Source organism: Mesoplodon densirostris, chromosome 4, assembly GCF_025265405.1.
Source record: "Mesoplodon densirostris isolate mMesDen1 chromosome 4, mMesDen1 primary haplotype, whole genome shotgun sequence".
NCBI lineage: Eukaryota > Metazoa > Chordata > Mammalia > Artiodactyla > Ziphiidae > Mesoplodon > Mesoplodon densirostris.
Window position 1 is genome coordinate 89,985,355 of NC_082664.1, and position 18,812 is coordinate 90,004,166.

Below are 18,812 nucleotides of genomic sequence, written 5' to 3' on the forward strand. Positions count from 1 at the left end.
GATGCACAAGTTCCCAAGAACTGCTGCTCTGTGGTGTCTCAGACTGGAATTTCAGGCAACAGAGAAGTCATTAATGAAGGTTTAGAGTCACACTCATTGAGGATTAGAATCTTGGTTCCACCCCTATGGGCTACTGGACTTTAGGCAAACTTTTTAATCTCTCTAAACTTGTATTTTCTTATCTGTAACATAATAATAATAGCACTTACTTCATAGATTTATGAAGGTTAAATAAAGCAGTTCATGCAAAGCGCCTGGTACAGTGTTGGACACATAGTAGACACTCAGGACATGGTAGTTATTACGCTTCTCACGGGCTAGAGGCACAGCAGGACTGTCGGGGAGGGGACGACCTTCAGGACCCAAGAAAGGACAAGGAGCTTAGAGGCCTTGGTCTTCCTCCAGCCCTGAGCCGGCCCTCTTCCTCCCTGAGGCAGGGGGCCCCAGCTGACCCAGCCCTGTCTCTCTCCAGCCTCAGAATGGCAGGGCCGCAAGGAACCCTGTGCTCGTGCACCTGCAGCCCGGGCAGATCCATGTGGTGGATGGCAGGCTCTCTGTGCTCCGCACCGTCCAGCTGAGGCCCCTGCAGCAGGTCCACCTCATCCTGTCCAGCAACTGCGGGGACGCCGCGCCCTACTGCTCAGGATCCGCAAGGAGTATGACCTGGTATGGCCTAGCCGGCCCCTGGCTCCTTGTCCACAGCCACAGCCATGGAGGCAGCCGAGTGGAGGGCCAGGAGCCTTGGGCCAGGCAGGGTTTCTGGCTTCTAGTCCCCAGCTGTAGGACCAGATAGAGAAACTGGAGCACTGTTTTCCTGCTCTGAGCCTGCTGGACGACACAGTCTCCACAGTCCCTTCTTACTCTTGCAGACAGGGTCTGCCTCCTCCCTTTCTAAGGGCGCCCTGGCAGGTCCTAGCTGAGAGTACTTAGAAGAGGCTGGGCCCTCTTTCCCATGCCCTGATTGCAGGATCCAGTGAATTGTTAGGGATTCCGGAGGGGAGCTCAGTCAGGGGCTGATCTTCGGCTCTGACTCTGGCTGGCTCTGGTCCCCTCCATCCTCTGCCCTTCTTGCCTTCCCCTCCCTTCTCCAGTATGGAATAGACAGGGAAGAATGGCTTTGCAGACGTGCCTTTGAATGCTGCCTCTGCATCTACAAGCACGCCACTTAACCCCACAGAGCCCAGGAGATAACAGTATCTCTTTTGCAAGGGTGCTTTTTCCAGTGCCCCCTGCCCCCTGCCGCCCCGCAACAAAATTCACGTAAAGCTTGTGGCCTCAAGAGGCCTTGATGCGTGGTTGCTCTCCCTACTGCCCCCTCCGTAGGTTCTGCTATTTGACCTGGGGGAAGAGCGGCAGGTGATGGTGGAAAACCTCCGGGGACCTCTGAAGGAGAGTGGGCTGAGCTTCCAGGAGTGGGGGCTGCAGGAGCTGATGAGCGCCGCCGTGATGCAGGAGCAGCGGAGCCATCTCCTGGAGGCCTTTTTCAGGCACCTTTTCTCCCGGGTGTGTATGTGGGATCGGATCTGTCCATGTGTGTCTGCCTGTGATGGTGCCCTTACCTGTGTGAGGCCATGGGGTGACTCCAGGGAAAGTTAGAAGCCCCGAGTTCTCAGCTAAGAATCAAATCTACTGCGATTTGCACCAAGTCACCTACCTTTCTGTAAGGAGATGCTCCTGCCCCTTCCCAAGCCCACCTTCATCTGTGAGACTCCAGGGAGGCAAGGCCCGGGAAGGGGTTTATCTGCACGGGTCCCTTATTTCTCTTCTCATGGCTGCTCACTTTTCTGCCCTCACTCAGCTCATCCTGCCCAAATGGCTGCAGAAACTTAGGGTGAGATGAGCAGTATGGGGACAGTGAGAGCCCTTGGTCACCCCTCCCTGGGGGAGTGCCGCTGGCAGAGGCCTCAGTGGAACATTAGTTTCCACCTTGCAGATTTCTGAGACTGTAGGGAGGATGTGGGGGAACAAGACAGGAAGAGAAATGCAAGGACTTGAGTCCCTATCTGGTACAAAAATGAAGGCAGCCTGGGAGCAGAATAGTGGAGAGGGGAACCTTGGGAGATGTAAGATAAATACTGCATGGGTCCCCACTGGAGGAGTTTATCATCCCACTGGGAAGATGGGATGAGCACAGAAAGGAAAATAATTGGGAAGAATGACAGCTACAAAAGAGACCCAGGAAATAAGTGGTCTAAGAGTTCAGAAAAGGCAGCAAGGCTTCAGGCTGGTGTAAGGTCATGGTGGAGGTAGGATTAGGCAGGCACTCAAGAAGAAGTTGGAAAAATTTTGGCTCAGAAGAAAGGAGCATGAAGGACTGAGCAGAGGTGCCCAGTAGAAGGGCAGAAAATTAAGGTTTGAGGAGAAGGAGCAGGGTTGGCTGGCTGCGGAGAGGATTTATGAGGGAAGCTACCATTTAGTGGTCATTCGTTATGTGCCAGGCACATGACACGTTATTCACTCCGCCAACAACTTGAACCTGTGTATGCACGAGAATGGAGGGACGCCTCCCTCCGCCGGGGTGACGCATTGCCAGGCCCTGGGCACCTCCCCTCAGTTCAGGACCCATCAGGGCTCTGGGAACTCCCCATGCTAGGAGGTGAGGGTGTGTTACTGTATTGTAGGGGTAGCTGCCAGCACTTTCTAACTGCTCAGTGCTTTCAGCTTTCAAAACATTTTCTACACAACCTCTCACTGATTCTCACAATAACCCTGTGAGACAAGTAGGGCAGGTGAGGAAATGAATGCCAGACAACTGAAGAGACTTACCTGAGGTCATGCAGTGAGCGGGTGGCAGAGCTGGGACGTGAACCCGGCTCTCTGGCCTCCAGCCCCAGGCTCTTTCCACTAAAGCACCTTGCTTGAAGCAACGAGGTTTAGCTCATGAAATCAGTACCAACCGTGGACTAGGGGCCCCCAGTTGACAGGCAGGAAAAACAGGTGCTGTGGCCTGCTTCCCTCACCGTCTGTTCTTATGCTGGGGCAGCCCCCGGGAGGGTGGGCTGGAGATGGCCTGTGATGAGCATTCCCCTTGCCCCAGCCCAACTTCTCAACCCAGCCGAGGCTTTTTCTCAGTCAAAACTCCTTTGGAGGTAAGAGAAACATGCTGAAGCTAGCAGTGACAAAGGGTCAGTTGACTCTGAGGACATAGTGGTGTCTCAGGAAGTCCAAAAGGAGGGCTGTGACCTGGCTGGGAAAGGACCGGAAAGGGAAAGCTGTCAGCAAATAAGGCAACTCCTGTCTCAGACTGCCTCTGTTTTCTCTGTGCCCCCGCTTCCTTCTGTATCTGTGTCTCTGAGCACTTGAAGGAAAAGCGTGGTGGTTTTTTTAAAAGCACTCAGGTCAAGACAGTCCTGGGACCTCTCAGTCCCAATCCCAGATCTTCTGCTTGGGTCGTGCGTGCATCCCTGGTCCAATCAGCTAATGCGGAGGGCCCAGGGCTCTGTAGAACAGATGGCCCCAGGGACCATCCACAAAGCTGATGGGGTAGTGCTTAGGGGAGAGGGTGCTGGACAGACACCTTAAAAGGCGCCAGAAGCCTCCACTGGCCTTCAAGTCCAGGAAGTCTTGTCTTTTTCTCTCCCTCCCTCTGCTGCTGCCAGAGTGCAGGTGCTGGACATCAACCAGGTGGACACAGACACCCTGCCCCTGGACTCGTCACAGAAGGTGCGGGAGGCCCTGACGTGTGAGCTGAGCCGGGCCGAGTTTGCCGAGTCCCTGGGCCTCAAGCCCCAGGACATGTTTGTGGAGTCCATGTTTTCTCTGGCTGACAAGGACGGCAGTGGCTACCTGTCCTTCCAGGAGTTCCTGGATGTCCTGGTGGTCTTCATGAAAGGTGGGGGAGGAGGGAGTGATTGTCCAGGTAGGAGAAGATGGAGGGGGCTGGAGTGCAGCTGACCTGTGGGAGATGGGGAAGCACGGGGGCCGGGTCCCCAGTCATGGCAGACATCTGGGAGTGCCCAGGCAGGGGTCAGGAAGCAGAGCGACCCCTTGCTGCGTCCAGCAGTGGGTCACTCTAGTGTGAGGCCCCTCCTGGCCAGCCTGGGGTTTAGGCAGGTGGACTGGGACTCTCATGGGGTCCTCCTTCTCCCAGGCTCCCCCGAGGAGAAGTCTCACCTTACGTTCTGCATGTATGACTTTGTTGGGAATGGCCTCGTTTCCAAGGACGACTTCATCAGAATGCTTAGGTTGGTCCTGTGGGACAGCCGGGAGAGTGGGCGGAGCAGGGACTGTGGGAGGAAAGAGGTGGGACATGAAGGAGGGAGCAGGAGGGTAAGGAGCAGGAGGATAAAGAGCAGGGGCCTCCTCGTCACCCATGTAGCCAGAGGCTGTTGTAACGAGGAGTGGGATTGGGATTGGGTCAGTCAGGGCCTTTCCATGTAGGTTCTGCTCTGGAGGCCTGGTGGGATGGCCAGCGGGCCCCTGCATCTAGGCCCCAGGCCGCTTGTCGGGGCCTGATGGCTCCCCTCCCCCTGCCCAGGTCCTTCATCGAGATCTCCAACAACTGCCTGTCCAAGGCCCAGCCGGCCAAGGTGGTGAAGTCCATGTTCCGGGAGTCGGGCTTCCAGGACAAGCAGGAGCTGACGTGGGAGGACTTCCACTTCATGCTGCGGGACCACGACAACGAGCTCCGCCGCACCCAGCTCTGCGTCAAAGGTGGGGTGGCCTGCTGGGCACGCTGACTCGCCCATGAGACACAGCAGGCACATGCCTAGGGCCCACATACTTTGAGGAGCCCAGAGAAATGTTTACATTTCTTTTAAAATCAACAGAAAACAATCAATATAATAATAATGCTAAATATGTAATGTATCCAGCCTGAATTATATTCTTCTTTATACCAACATAATTGTAAAATATAATTTTTTTTTTTAATGCAGGAAGGCAGTAGTGCCTACGGCCCAGAAAAGTCATAGTGCAGCCCTGCTGGTGGGGTGGGCAGGGTCAGGATGGATGGGGTGGGGGAAGGAGACTGGAATTCTGCTTTGCTGTCAAAGGTCCCGGTGCCTGGTCCCCAGGTCAAGGGGGAAGAGTGTCTCCTCATTACAGCCCTACCCGAGCCATACCCACTTCAGCTGGGGTGTCTGGTGGCGGTGGGGTGCTCTGATTTTTTTTGCCACTTTATCCTTTGGAGGAGTGCTCATTAAATGTTTGCTGAGTATATGGAGACCCTCTTTTCTTTCTCCCTCCCCCTCCTTCCTGCCTGACCTGTGTCTGACTCAGGTGGGTAGGGGCTAGAGTCAGGGTGAGGAGGGGGCAGGTAGCAGGCAGAGGGACTGCCTGTGGCCTGCTCTGGGCTGTTAAGGTGTCTTCACAGCCTGGGATTCTCACTGGGTCATGTTGAGACCAAACCCAGCCCCTCCCAGGGTTATGAGAATTTGGAGGGCTGAGCAGCCCAGATGGGGGCAAGGGGCGAGTTGTACAAGACACAGCTGCGCCTCTGGTCAGGGCTTCTCCTGCCCGGCGGGGAGGAGAGTTGGTAGAGCACAGACCCAGCACTCCTCTGATTCTGCAATTTTCCACCTTTCCCAGGCAGCCAGGGCAGCAGGCACCTGGGCCTGAGGGCAAAACAGGGCCAGGTGCCTGGAAGTGAGCTGAGGCTAGAGTCCTGGGGACATCCAGTCCCTGGAGTGGAGCGGAGGACCAGGCTTGGGGGTTGAAGATTAAGTAGAGAGTTAGCATTGAGTACTATTTTGCTTTGCTTTTAATTATTGTTGTGCTTTGTTGTTTCATCTATATTTCACTTTGAAACATTTTGAACCTGCAGAAAAGGTGTAAGAATAGTACAAGGAACATCCCTTTACCTTTCACCTAGGTTTGCCATTTGTTACCATTTTGCCACATTTGCTGTTTGCCAAACCATTTGAGAGGATAGACATCTATAGTTTGTTTTAAACATTCATTTCATTAAATTCAGCTTTTTACCCTGGTCTATAGCCAGGGTAATCTTCAAGACTGGTTTTGCACTTGGAAGTGACCTGGAGACTCCCAGGCCTCCTGTGAGATCCTGGATTTGCAGCTCAGTCCTTCCCTGCCCCTCAGCACTGGTGGCTCCTGGGAGGGTTCCTCCCACCCCCAACATTTTATTATGAGCTCTTTCAAACACAGAAAAGTAGAAGGAATTTTACAGTAATCTCCCATATATGTACTAACTAGATTCTACACTGAACTCCTGGGAGTTTTTAAGCTGGAGGGTCTTTAGCAGGGTTTTGTGGCTGAGTGGTCTTAGCAGGCAGGTTGCGTACAGTTCCTGAGCCCTATTCCACAAGCCTGATACCAGTCCCAGATGTGGGACTGAAAGTGGACACACACTCAGGGGAGCCTGCCTGGCCAACTTTGTTTCAAGCCTTCTCCCTACCCACCCGTGGTGGGGTCTTGCTCCCACTGGGGGCACAGGCTGAGGCTGGCACACCCAGAGGCAGGGTACTGGCCAGGGATCCTCTACAGTTTTGGACATGGGGTGGGTGCTGTGCATTTGAGCTAGGTCGTCCTGGGCTCTGGGCCCTGAGCTTCTTACTAGCCCAGCTCTGTGTTGCAGGGGTGGAGGTGCCTGAAGTCATCAAGGACCTCTGCCAGCGAGCCTCATACATCAGCCACGGGAAGCTCTGGTGAACCCTCATCTGGGAATGTTGGAGGGAGAGCTGGGGTCAGGGAGGTGCTTTTTGTTTACCCAGAATGACTGGGATCAGGGCACTCACCAGCCCAAATAGCGCCTTCATGCAAATTAGAAAAAGGCAGAGAAAGCCCTGTGGGAAGGGGAGATCAGACAGCCTGCTGGATTTCAGCACTCACCTGCTGCCTGAATCAGATGCCCTTTTGAAGGGCACAACTGTATTGACACCCCGGTGGGGGCCCCAGGATCTGACTCATTCTCTTGCTAGGTCTCTGTGGGAATCCTGTTGTTCCCTGGCTGAGAGCTCTGACCCTTCCTTAACAGAGTAGGTCTGGAGGCAGACATGGGGCAGCAGAGGACCAAGTGGCTCAGGTGGCCAAGGTCCTATTCTATCTCCTGCATTCCTGTCCTAGTCCCTCTCCCAGAGTGAGTGCTTACTGTCCCCGAAGGGACGCGAATGTCAAGGTGGGGCTGACGACATGGAGAATGCAGTGCCCCACGGACACAGACCCTCCCCAGGAAATTCAACGGAGGTTTGACAAGAAGTACGCCTGCTCCTCCCCTTAAGCCCAGGCAGTTCATCCATCCCTTCAGCATGCATACATTGATTACTTGGTGCCAGGCACTGTGCTGGCACTGGAGGTGCAGGCAGGATGAATAGTCCCCGCCCAAGAATGTCTGATAAGAGAGTCTGGTACGGTGATAGTTACAATGTCCGATTAATGTAATAATAGTGGTAAGAGCAAGGGCCTTCAGAGCTTAAGGAAGTGCTCACCTCTGCCTGGGAGGTAGGGAAGACTTCCTGGAGGAAGTGTCCTTTGAGTCTCCAGTAAAGGGTGAGAATGGAGCTGGTGGGAGTTGAGAGCTACAGACTGGAAAGGGAAAGGTGACCGAGTGACCACCTGCGAGGCCGTCCCCACACTGACAGCCCACTTGAGGAGTGTGGTACTGAGGAGCCTTTGGGGTCTGAACCCTACTTGGCTTGAGTAACTAGATGCACCTTTCCCCCTTCTAGAGAGCGGGTCCACATTAGCATCGGGTCCTTGGCCGAGAGAGAGCCGAGACTTCCTGTCTCCCAGGGTAATGTTCCAGCCCCTGATGTTCACCGAGAGAAGTTTCAACGCAACCATGGCCACCAGACGGTGCAGCAGTTCAAGCGCTTCGTCGAGAACTACCAACGCCACATCGGCTGCCTGGCCGTGTTCTACCCCATCGCCGGGGTTTTCTTCCTGGAGAGGGCCTACTGTGCGTGACGGCCGTGGCGGGACAGGTCTTAACAATTAGCCACAGCCCTGGCGGTGGGGCCTATTGTGAGTGACGGACAGCCCTGGGGGCGGGGCCTCCGGGTGCGCGAGGGGCCTGCTTGAATGGAGACCCCGGGAGGCTTGTTGCCTGCAATGGTAGCCACCGGCCAGCGCCTGCGCTGAGCTCACCCGACTGGGCCCTCTGCAGACTACGCCTTTGCGGCTCATCACGTGGGCATCATCCTGGCACGGCGGCCAGCGTCTCCTTCGTGTTCTCCTACATCCTGCTCACCATGTGCCGGAACCTCATCAGCTTCCTGCGAGAGACCTTCCTCAACCGCTACGTGCCCTTCGACGCTGCCGTGGACTTCCGTTGCCTCATTGTCTCCGCTGCCATCGTCCTCACGGGCAGGGCCTGGGAGTCCCGAGGATTCTCTCCACGTCCTCCCGCCCCCTGCAGCCTCCCCCTCCTCTGAGAGCCCCCTCCTCTCTACCTGCACATAATTGGAATGTGAGTCTTAGATGTCCTTTCCTAGGATGACGGTGGCCCCTGCAGTGGTGTGAAGTAAGCCCAGGAGCCCCTCACTGCCCCACGCTCTCAAGGCCACCTTACCAGCCTCCCACTGACAAATTACTAACACTCCAGAATGAGTGCCCATAATGTGTGAGCTCTCCCAGGTTTTATGTTTTAAAACATAATTCTGAGGAATTCCCTGGTGGTCCAGTGGTCAGGACTGGATGCTGTCACTGCCAGGGCCCCGGGTTCTATCCCTAGTCGGGGAACTAAGATCCCACAAGCCTCTTTGTGAGCCAAACAAACAAAAACACGTAATTCTATGAGAGAAACCAAAGGAATGAACTCCTAATGGTGTAATTTCAGACGCATGTGGCTGTTTTCATGGATGGTGTGTATATGGGGCAGGGGAGGAACAGGAGGTTTATTAAAGAATAGAAATCCAGATCCCTAGGGTCCTTTTTCAGGCCCCCAGCTCTGGCTGGCTGGAGTCCTAGAGCTTGGGCTGAATGGGTTGAGCACCCCCAGTGGGCTGGCCCCAGGCTCAACCCCACCCTGTCTGGTCTTCCTTAGCCTTACACAGTGCAGGCCATGTGGTGAATGTCTACTTCTCCATCAGCCCGCTCAGCATCCTCTCCTGCCTCTTCCCCGGCTTCTTCCATGACAATGGGTGAGTGAGTGTGTATGTGTGTGTGTGTGTGGCCTGGCTCGGGGGTGAAGGGGGTGGAATTCTTTACAGAAATTCTCTTGGCTCAGAGGAGTGTGTCACCCTCCAAGTTATAGGACAGTGACCAGCCTGAGTCCCCAGTCCCAAGTCGCAGAAAGGGAGACTGGTGGCTGGTGTGGGGTGCCTCCTCTGGAGGATCCTTTCTGGAGGTCCCAGACATCTCCTCACAGGATCCGTCCTTGCTTTCCCTAACCCTCAGGTCCGAGTTCCCCCAGAAGTGTTACTGGTGGTTCTTCCAGACCATGCCAGGTGAGAGCCCTCTCTGCTCCATGAATTTCTGGGCCTGGCTCTGGGTTCCAGGCTCTGGGTTCTGTCTGCCACAGGCAGCCCAGTCGCTCTCACTCGGCCCTCATAGCCTTCACGGTGAGCCAGGCTCTGCCCTTGCCCTGAGCACTCTCCTGGGCAGTAGGAGACTCTGCATTCCAGGCCTTCTCTCAGGAGCTTAGCTGGGCTTCTGCCCCAGTTCTGAACTAGTCCCTCCCTCTGAGGAATGGGAGTGCACCCCTCCACCCCTGACACACACACCTACCATGACAGTGACTTTGAGGAATGCTATGCCCCAGCTGCATGGGGGAGGGACCAGGCTCTTTGTGGAGCCTGGTGGACACCCCCTCCCCCTCTCCCCCTCCATTCTGTAGTCTGTCTTGACAAGAGCTGTTTAGGGGCATATTCCTAACTCCCCATAATCACTCATTTTAGAGCTATTAGCTGTGAATCTATTCAAATGCTTCTTGAAGCTATTTATACTTTCACTCTGTTCCCTCCTTGGGGTAACACGTTCTCTACACTCCTTTCTGTGAAACACAGCGTGTTGTTTTTAATTTTTCTTTAAATCCTAAAATGATCGGCTTTGAACTTCAGAGAGTGCTTGCTAACCCCTGCGCACTGGGGTTTAGTGGATCAGGCCGCGTTTATGCCCTTCTCTCCATTCAGGACTTTACAGGCTTTGGCTAGATCCCTTCTTAACCTCTACTCTTCCACACTACAGGGCTCTAATCTTCTTCACTTCTGCCTCTCTCCTCCTTGATCACTTGAGGGGCCGTTATCTGGAATGGCTCCAGTATTGCCCTGTGCACCCCTAGCCTGGGATCCCCTTTGAGAGGAGGGGTCTCCCACCAGGTCTGGGCCGGATCCGTGGGGGCTCTGGTGCTGAGCAGCGACAGTGTGGTCCCACTCGCTCACTCACGGTGCCAGTGCTCACGCTTGGTGCTGTGGCTGCCAGGTAGAGTGCAGCTGGAACGCTGGCCAAGCCTTGACTCCCTGACGGCAGGGCCTACAATGTCCAGAGTTCCACCCAGAGGGCTCAGAGCAGCTGCCCTGTACATTCATTCATTCATTCATTCATTCATCACACATGTCCATAAGGCCCATGGTGTGCCAGGCCCTGCACTAGGCACTCAGGTGCAGTGGTGAACTAGCCTAGCCTGGTCCCTGTTCTTGTGGACCTGAGAGTCAAGAAAGTGACAGACGTAAAACAAGTAATGACACAGGTGCTTGAAAAACAACAATCATGACAAGGTCCACGAAGGACAAGTAGGGTCTGTTGAGATGAAAGGTACCTGTGATCAGTGGTGTCGGGGGGAGGAAGAGGGAAGGGTGCTGGGCTTTCCGCCCCCTGCCTGGAGCTGTGGAGTGGAGAGGGGACCCTGGCAGCCTCAGAACAGCCCCCTCTGTGAGGCCCTGCGCCTCTGCCCTTCACCCCATGTTCATTTGCAGGTCTCACGGGGGTCATGCTGCTCCTGGTTCCCGCCGTCATGTACGTCTTCACCTCCCACCACTTCCGGCGCCGCAGCTTCCGGGGCTTCTGGCTGACCCACCACCTGTGCATTTTGCTCTTGGTGCTGGTGAGGGCTTTTGGCTGTGAACCAGGCCAGTGGAGTCTGGGCAGATGTTCCCAGGGAGGCAGTGATGCCTGAGACATCAGTTCTCCATCCCCTTAGTTATTTCAAGTATCCTCTTCACTTCTCCATATCTCTCTCAAAAGGTGGAGATTATATAGTATGGGGCTCTAAGGTAGGCTGACCCAATATGCGGCACTTGGAAGACTGACTCCCTGGCATGGGATCTGTAGTAGCAGCCTTACCAGGCTGATCTGCATTCCTTCCAGACACCCCACATCATTTCTGCCCAGCCAGTCTTTCCCTACTTTGGGTAGTGGTTTGGGCTCTTGGGTGGACTGTCTGCATTCAAGGGAGCATCACCTTCTTAAAGAGAAACGTACCTTAAATAGGTTCTGCCACTTCTGTTCTGATCCTTTTTTCTGGGGTGTTAGCTACCCCATCCAGCTAGCTAAGTGCCACCTGTAAAGTTAATGAACTTGCTCAAAATGTCTTCATTGGACTGTTGATAAAATGGATTTTTAAGACTCCACCTCTCCCCTTCTTAACCTGGGCCCCTGCCTCCCTTCCTTTACATTCCCTCCCTCCTTCTTTCCTGTTCCCTTTTCACCTTTCCCTGGCTTTGTCCTCAGCTGCTTCAGCTGGCTATTTCCAGAGCTGACTCTGATCTATGCCCCTATGTCATGGCTCTACTTGGCCTGCCTTTCTCACAGACACAGGCACTTCCCCGAAGGGCACCCTGAGGACCTTGCTAAGAAGTTAAACCAAGTCCCAATGCTCTGATGTCCCCATTGAGGATAGCTTGGCTGCCAGCATTCAAGAAGTGCAGAGCCCAGATGGCTGCCCTATCACCTGGCTCCAGGCAGAACTGCACACGGGGGTCTCCTTTGTCCTGAGACAAGGGAGAAAGGTCATCATTGCCTGGGTCAGGCTGGTGCTGGGGTGCAGTCTGTCCTCACTGGTAGGTAGGAGGGTCTGCTTCCATCCTGCTTGAGGCTCAGCACTTCATGGTTCTGAAGATGACTATCCAGCCTGGGCTTAGGATGTTTCCTAGAACTGATGACGTTTGTTTCTCTGGAAATTGTGGCTAATTTATGCCTCCCTCCCAATGTTCCTGATAATGGGTAGAGCCCTAGTATCTGGGTGACTGTTTCTGTTAGGGGTGGAAATGATGGTCTTGTTTCTGGTGATAAAGCAGCTTTTTTTTTTTTTTTTTTTTAAAGCAGCTTTTTTGAACTAGATGGGAGACCCAGAAGAGTGGCCAGCCTGGTTCCCTGAGACCAAGACCGGTTTCTGATTTATCCCCGGTTGTGGGGACCACTGGGGGATCCAGAAGGGAAGTTAGCAGCTCAGAAAGGTGCAGGCCCCTCTGCTGGGAAGTCCTAGCCCCCGCAGCTTGGGTGCATCTCATCTCGGGGGAGATCAGAGCCAAAGCACCTGCTGCCTTCCCGTTTATCTCAGGTATGCCCACTTGACCTCTGGCAGAAAGAGAAGTTACAAGTAAACGACCCCAGTGTGGAGCAGACCCTGGGGAAGGGTGTCCAGGCTCCTGATCCAGGCTGTAGAGGGTGGAGTTAGCACAGCAGAAACAGCTGGCAGGCTGTTCCCCAGGCTCCTCAGTCAGCCATGACCCTGCAGCAGCTTTGTGGTTTAAAGGTAGAGCCAACACTGAGCAAGGTGTATAAACAAAGGAGTATGAAGTCACCTTGACATTGTTCTCAGCCTGGTTGGATTCTCAGGAAGGCTTGGGGGTGGGCATGGACTCCTTAATGAAAGAGGAACTTGGGAAAACTGGAGCCAGTTCAGAGAAGAGCCCAAGGAGGTTTGAGTGAGCTCTGTGGGGAAAGTTTCAAGAATTGGGTAACACTCAGCTGGAGGAATGGAGAGCTGAATTAGGAACCAGAGTTCACTTTAACTGTTATGTGTTGAGGGTCTAGTATATACTTGCTCTGTGCTAGGCCCAGCAGAGGAAGGGGAGACTCTAAGCTCTGCCCTCAGGAACTGAGGATTTGCTGCAGAGATAAGTGCAATGCATGTGAAATGATCAAAATGAACAGATAATACAGGATTAATTGCTGAGCTGAGTGTTCCAGTCAGTCAGTTAGAAGAGCTCATTGAAGGGAGTTTCGTTTGGGCCAAACTGGTTAGAGAAGACTTTGGGGAGAAGGTGGAACTTGTGCTAAGCTTAAGGAGAGAGAAGCTAAGGTTTGACAGGGCAGAGTAGAAACTGAAGAGCATTCCAGGTGGAAGGAAGGGCATGAGGGACTTCCCTGGAGGTCCAGTGGTTAGGACTCTGTGCTTTCACTGCCGAGGGCCCAGGTTCAATCCCTGGTTGGGCCAAAAAAAAAAAAAAGAAGGAGAAAGGCATGAACACTGGTGCAGAGGTGGGAATGATGATAGAATATTCAGGGCACAGAGGAGATGGGCCTGGCTATGAATAGCCAACAGGGCAGTAGGTGGTGGCAGGACATGGCGGACCTGTGCAGGCTGCAGCTGCAGCTGAAGGGCTGTGGCGCAGCTGAGAGGCTGCGCCAGGTGGGAGATCATAGAAAGAGAAGAGCAGAGGGTGAGGAAATCAGGCTGGGGCAACACACAGGATTGGGGGTGGGAGAAGGAGCAGAGCCAGTGCAGGAGGTAGAAAGTAAACAGCCAGAGAGGGAAAGGGGGAGGCCCAGTAGAGCACTGCTGCAGAAGGGGCAAGGCGGGGGTGGTCACTAGAGCCACAGGCTGCCAAGCATGGGCGCGAATGCACTCTGAAGGGAGACCTCGGGGTTTGGTCACTTGTGAGCCCTCTGTGAGCAGGTCCTGAGAAGACGTGGAGGCGGGAGCCAGGCCGACCATACTCAGGAGCAAGCAAGTGGGAAGAAGGGGGCAAGTCGCGTCTGACCACGTTAGACCAGCTTGTTGGGGAAAGGACCGGAGCTGGACAATACCTGTCAGTTATTTCATGGAAAAGGAGGACTGGTTAGGTGTTCTTAGTCTCCAAAGGGGTAGGGTAAATTGGGGAAACTCCTTCCATTAACTCAGTACTTACTGAGCACCTACTGTGTGCCAGGCAGAAACTGATGGGAGCTGAGAGTGTCACGGCAAATGAAATGCGCACAGTCCCTACTCCTCTAGTCCAGTGGGGAGAACAACAATAAACATGTCCGTGGATGAAGGAACACGCATCGTGGATGACGACAATGCTCTGAAGGGAGTTCACAGGGAGAAGGGATAGAGAGGGCCTGGTGAAGGCCTGAGGGGGTGGCGTTTCTGCTGAGACCTGAAAAGTGAGATGGATGGAAGAAGTAGGGGAAAGGCATTCCCAGCAGAGGGAGCAGCAGGTGCAAAAGGACTTGCCGTGTTTGAAGAACAGGGAGGGGGAAATGCTGGCAGGTAGAGCCCAGAGCACTGCAAGGCCTTGTGGTGCAGTGGGAAATCATCTAAGGCCTTTTGAGCTGGAAATGACATGATAAAAGAAACTTTAAAATGTCACACTGGCTGTCTTGGAGAGAAGGGATCACAGTGGGGCAACCCAGTGGAAGACCAAGTAGGAGGCTACCGCATGAGTGCAGGTGGCTTGGTCTAGGATGGTGTCAGGAAGATGCACATAGTCTCATTAACATAAAGGCTTTGGAGGATGGGTTGGGAGAGGTTAAGTTTTGGAGCCTGGAAGGAACATGGCACGTGGGGAGGTGAGAATTGGATGGGCCAATTGGGAAAGGATGCAGGGGTCAGACCCTGTTGTGAGTGTGGCTTGGATCTCAGCTATACTCTTTGCTCTATCCAGCTCATCATCCATGGTAGCTTCGCTCTGATCCAGCTGCCCCGTTTTCACATCTTCTTCCTGGTCCCAGTATTTATTTATATGGGGGACAAGCTGGTGAGCCTGAGCCCGAAGAAGGTGGAGATCAGTGTGGTGAAGGCAGAGCAGCTGCCTTCAGGTACCAACACAGAGGCTGTCAGGGGAGCAGGCTGGTGGTACTGAGGAAGCTGACAGGCCAGGAGCAGAGCCTGGACCTTGAAATCTCCTGGCCTGGCCCAGTGGAGTTAGCAGGGTCCTTGAGGTGGTAGGGATGAGGGAGCTGGTAAGAGAGGCTCTTTGCCAGGGGACCTGAGCCTCTCTCACAACAGAGAGAGGAGGAGCCCAGGCCAGGCTGACTACCAACCCCAGTGCTGCCCAGCACCCGCTCAGGGTAGACGTTGCCTGAGGGGAGTAATGACCTCTGATCGCGAGAGGCCTCGTCTGTCATATTCCAAAAGCAGAGCTGAGGCTGCAGGTTGGGGAACTCTCCAGGGGTCACATTGTTGCTGGGTTCAGGACAGCAGCCTCCCACCCACCTCCCCTCCTCAGGAGTGACCCGCCTTGAGTTCCAGCGGCCCCAAGACTTTGAGTACAAGTCAGGACAGTGGGTGCGGATCGCCTGACTGGCTCTGGGGACCACAGAGTGCCACCCCTTCACCCTGACTTCTGCGCCCCACGAGGACACACTTAGCCTGCACATCCGGGCAGCAGGGCCCTGGACCACCCGCCTCAGGGAGATCTACTCACCCCCGACGGGTGACAGCTGTACCAAACATCCAAAGGGGCCCAGACCCAGGCCGGACGCACCACACGCTCCCACAGTCCTTAGCAGGCCTCGGTCCTGCTGCCCCAGACTCCCCACTGTGTTCCTCCCTTCCCCTATCCGGGGACTGATTCTTCCAGAAGATGCTACAAGCCCCCCACTACTCCCCACTCCATACGCCTACCTGCATTTCCCTGCCTCCCATTTCTGGCTTCAGAACTATGGTGGTAGCCGAACTTAACTCAAACCCACTCCCCTCCCTGCAGCTGTACCTCGATGGACCATTTGGAGAGGGCCACCAGGAGTGGCATAAGCTTGAGGTGTCCATGCTGGTGAGAGGGGGCGTTGGGGTCACCCCCTTTGCCTCCATCCTCAAAGACCTGGTCTTCAAGTCATCGGTCAGCTGCCAAGTGTTCTGTAGGAAGGTGAGTGTCCCCTCCTCCCACCAGCCCCTGGCCCCCTGCTCCCTGTCACTGTGTCCATCTGAACCTGTCTCCTGCCTCTGTCCTTGGCCTCCCTGGTCTGGGAAAGGCTGAGTTGGCCTGACCCCAAGGGACTCGGGGTATTCCTGGACCCTAAGGGACAGAGTTGTTTCGCTGATGCCTTCCAGGCTCTTGCCTCAGTTAGGGGATGCCCCACGTAGGATGTGCTTCTGAGAGTCCCTCCAGGCAGCGTTGGAGAGGAAGCCAGCACTTGAAGCACTGTCGGGTAGGGAGAGGGAAGGACACACTTGGGGTGGGGCACAAGTGAAACTGGCTCTGCTCTCAAGGGGAAGAGGAGGGGAGGCAGCAAGGCAGGGCTGGCGGGCCTGGATCGCCCTAGGAACACAGCCCAGGCCCTGAGGCCCCTCCACACCAGGCCCCTTCGCCTCACCCTGGCCCTGGTGGCAGGCCCCTGCTTGTCTCTCTGGGCCTGGCAGGTGAGTCAGTGCCACAGGAATGCAGCGGGCAGAGGCCCAGCCTGTATGCTGTCAGCACCCAGAGGGTGGCAGACAGCTCCCCTGCCCCTCTGTCCGTGCTAGCTCTGTCTCTGCCTCTTAACTCACAGCCCCATTTCTCCCCATCAGAAGCTGGAGGTGGGTCCCCCCCGGGGACCTTCCGGGGCAGCTTCCATTCCCCAGGTCTCTCTTTGAGCCCATGCCCATCCACTCCAGGCAGCCAGCTGGGTCTTTCCAGAGGCTGTTCTGTGACATACCCCTTAGAGGGACCCTCTCCCTCTGGGCAGCCTGTAGGTTGGGAGCCTAGCAGCCTGAGCAGGGCCCACTGGAGGGAGTGGAAGGTCAGGCTCGGCAAGAGAAAGCTGCTTCCCACCCCAACAGACCTTCAGCTCCCTTGACAGGGTCCTTTCTCATGGCCCCAGGGTATCGCTCACTTCCACTGCTCTGTGCCCTGGGGCAACTCCATCTCCTGCCTCAGAGCACGGCCCTGTGGCCCCATACATTCCACCTCCCCAGGCTATCTGGGGAGAGGCACAAGCTGCTAGAGACCAGAAGAGTTCTATTGGTGTGATGATTCCTGGGGTGTAGGGAGCCTGAGATGAGCTGGGTCCCAAGCTCTAGCCCTGTCCCCAGATCTACTTCATCTGGGTGACACGGACCCAGCGGCAGTTTGAGTGGCTGGCTGACATCATCCCGGGAGGTGGAGGAGAATGACCACCAGGACCTGGTGTCCGTGCACATCTACATCACCCAGCTGGCTGAGAAGTTTGACCTCAGGACCACCATGCTGGTACGTCAGGGCCGGCCAGGCAGGGCAGCTCAGTGGGTATGTGGGTTGAGGGTAAGGATGGCCAAGGCAGGTGGGTGGACCCTCTGGACTAGGCGCTGACCCTGGCTCTGCCTGGCTGTGACCTTCCTCCTCTACTCCCTCCCCCAGTACATCTGTGAGCGGCACTTCCAGAAGGTGCTGAACCGGAGTCTGTTCACGGGCTTGCGCTCCATCACCCACTTTGGCCGACCCCCCTTTGAGCTCTTCTTTGACTCTCTGCAGGAGGTCTACCCACAGGTCCGTTCCCACCCCATATTCAGGTTTTCTTCACCTTTATCGTTTGGGGTCTGAGCAAAGCTCCCAAACCTGCTCCATAAGGGAAGGAGAATCCACCCCCAGGGATATTGGTGGGGTAATGGAATGGAAGGGGAGAGGTGTGGGTCACCCTCAGGGGCAAAGAGAGGAATCAGGCAGCAGAGACTTGCCACCTCTGAAGCCGTGATGCCTTGTCCAGAAGGAAAGGCTCGGTGGTTGGGCTGGTCCTCACCACAGACACAGAGTTATCCTTACCACTAATGCTGTCCAGCCCTCACCCTGGACACCAAGCTAATCTTCACCACGAACACTATGCTAGCCACACTCTCATATAAACTGGGCTAGCCCTCAACGAGACACTAAACTGTCCTCAACTTGGACATTGATTAACCTGGCCCCTGTTGGAAACACTGACCTTGCACCTGAAGCTAGCAAGTGCGTTGGAAAACGGTAAAGGCTGGACGCACAGAGAGCAAGTCTACCAAAATTGAGTTAGTTTTATAAACATTGAGGCAGCCCTCACCATACACAGTACGAAGCAAACCTTCATCAGGAACATGGAATGGTCCTCACCAAGGACTCTTGCTGGTCTTTAACATGAACATGGAGCTAGCCCTCCCTCTGAACACTGAGCTAGCCTTCACTTCTTCCTCCAACAGGTCCAGAAGATCAGGGTGTTTAGCTGTGACCCCCGTGGCATGACGAAGAATGTGGGAAAGGCCTGTCAGCTCATCAACCGGCAGGACGGGATTCGTTTCTCCCACCATCATGAGAACTTCTAGGCCTCCTGCCCAGGGCCTCTGCCCACTCCCCAGCTGAGCAGAGGTTTGGCCCCATACCTCACCTCTAGCTTTCCTGTTTCTGGCTCCCTCAGCCGTCTCCCCATTCGCACCTGCCAACCTTGGTCCAGGTGGCCATGGTTAGTCACCTCATGCGGGTTCAGGGACTCCCAGGCCCGGAAGGTCTCAGCCTGGAGAAATGCAAGGCACTGTGTGGGGACTAGAGGTTGGGAGGTAGGAGAGCTATTATTGCTTTGGGGCAAAGTGACACCTCTTCTTCCAAAATAAGAAAAAAAAACAAAAGACTGGAACAGACAGGGTGTGTGTGTTGGGGGGGGGGGGCTGTGAGCCTAAGGATGAAGTGGGAGCACAGATGCTGGCATCCTAAAACCCCTTCCCCCAAATCTCCCCTCCTCTGAGCTCCCCACTGTCAAAAGGGCTGGCAAATGCCTTAGAGAGGGTAGAGGGTAGACCCACAGAGAGCAGTTTACAGGACCCCCTCAGCACCCCATTCTAACAGCACAGTTGA

General features: G+C 55.0%; 1 protein-coding gene across 1 annotated transcript in view; it reads left to right on the forward strand.

The window, feature by feature from the left end:
• Nucleotides 1-18,286, forward strand: part of DUOX1 (dual oxidase 1) — a 30,139-nt gene extending 11,853 nt beyond the window's left edge. Inside the window, 23 exon segments of the mRNA XM_060096090.1 lie at nucleotides 473-503; nucleotides 505-616; nucleotides 619-666; nucleotides 1,324-1,503; nucleotides 3,607-3,832; nucleotides 4,091-4,184; nucleotides 4,478-4,653; nucleotides 6,536-6,605; nucleotides 7,024-7,155; nucleotides 7,690-7,712; nucleotides 7,715-7,855; nucleotides 8,063-8,095; nucleotides 8,098-8,262; nucleotides 8,942-9,038; nucleotides 9,295-9,344; nucleotides 10,812-10,939; nucleotides 14,706-14,859; nucleotides 15,270-15,500; nucleotides 15,748-15,908; nucleotides 17,054-17,113; nucleotides 17,115-17,210; nucleotides 17,358-17,486; nucleotides 18,164-18,286. Of these exon segments, the coding sequence (XP_059952073.1) occupies nucleotides 473-503; nucleotides 505-616; nucleotides 619-666; nucleotides 1,324-1,503; nucleotides 3,607-3,832; nucleotides 4,091-4,184; nucleotides 4,478-4,653; nucleotides 6,536-6,605; nucleotides 7,024-7,155; nucleotides 7,690-7,712; nucleotides 7,715-7,855; nucleotides 8,063-8,095; nucleotides 8,098-8,262; nucleotides 8,942-9,038; nucleotides 9,295-9,344; nucleotides 10,812-10,939; nucleotides 14,706-14,859; nucleotides 15,270-15,500; nucleotides 15,748-15,908; nucleotides 17,054-17,113; nucleotides 17,115-17,210; nucleotides 17,358-17,486; nucleotides 18,164-18,286 (2,660 nt within the window).
• The last annotated feature ends 526 nt before the right edge of the window (nucleotides 18,287-18,812 follow it).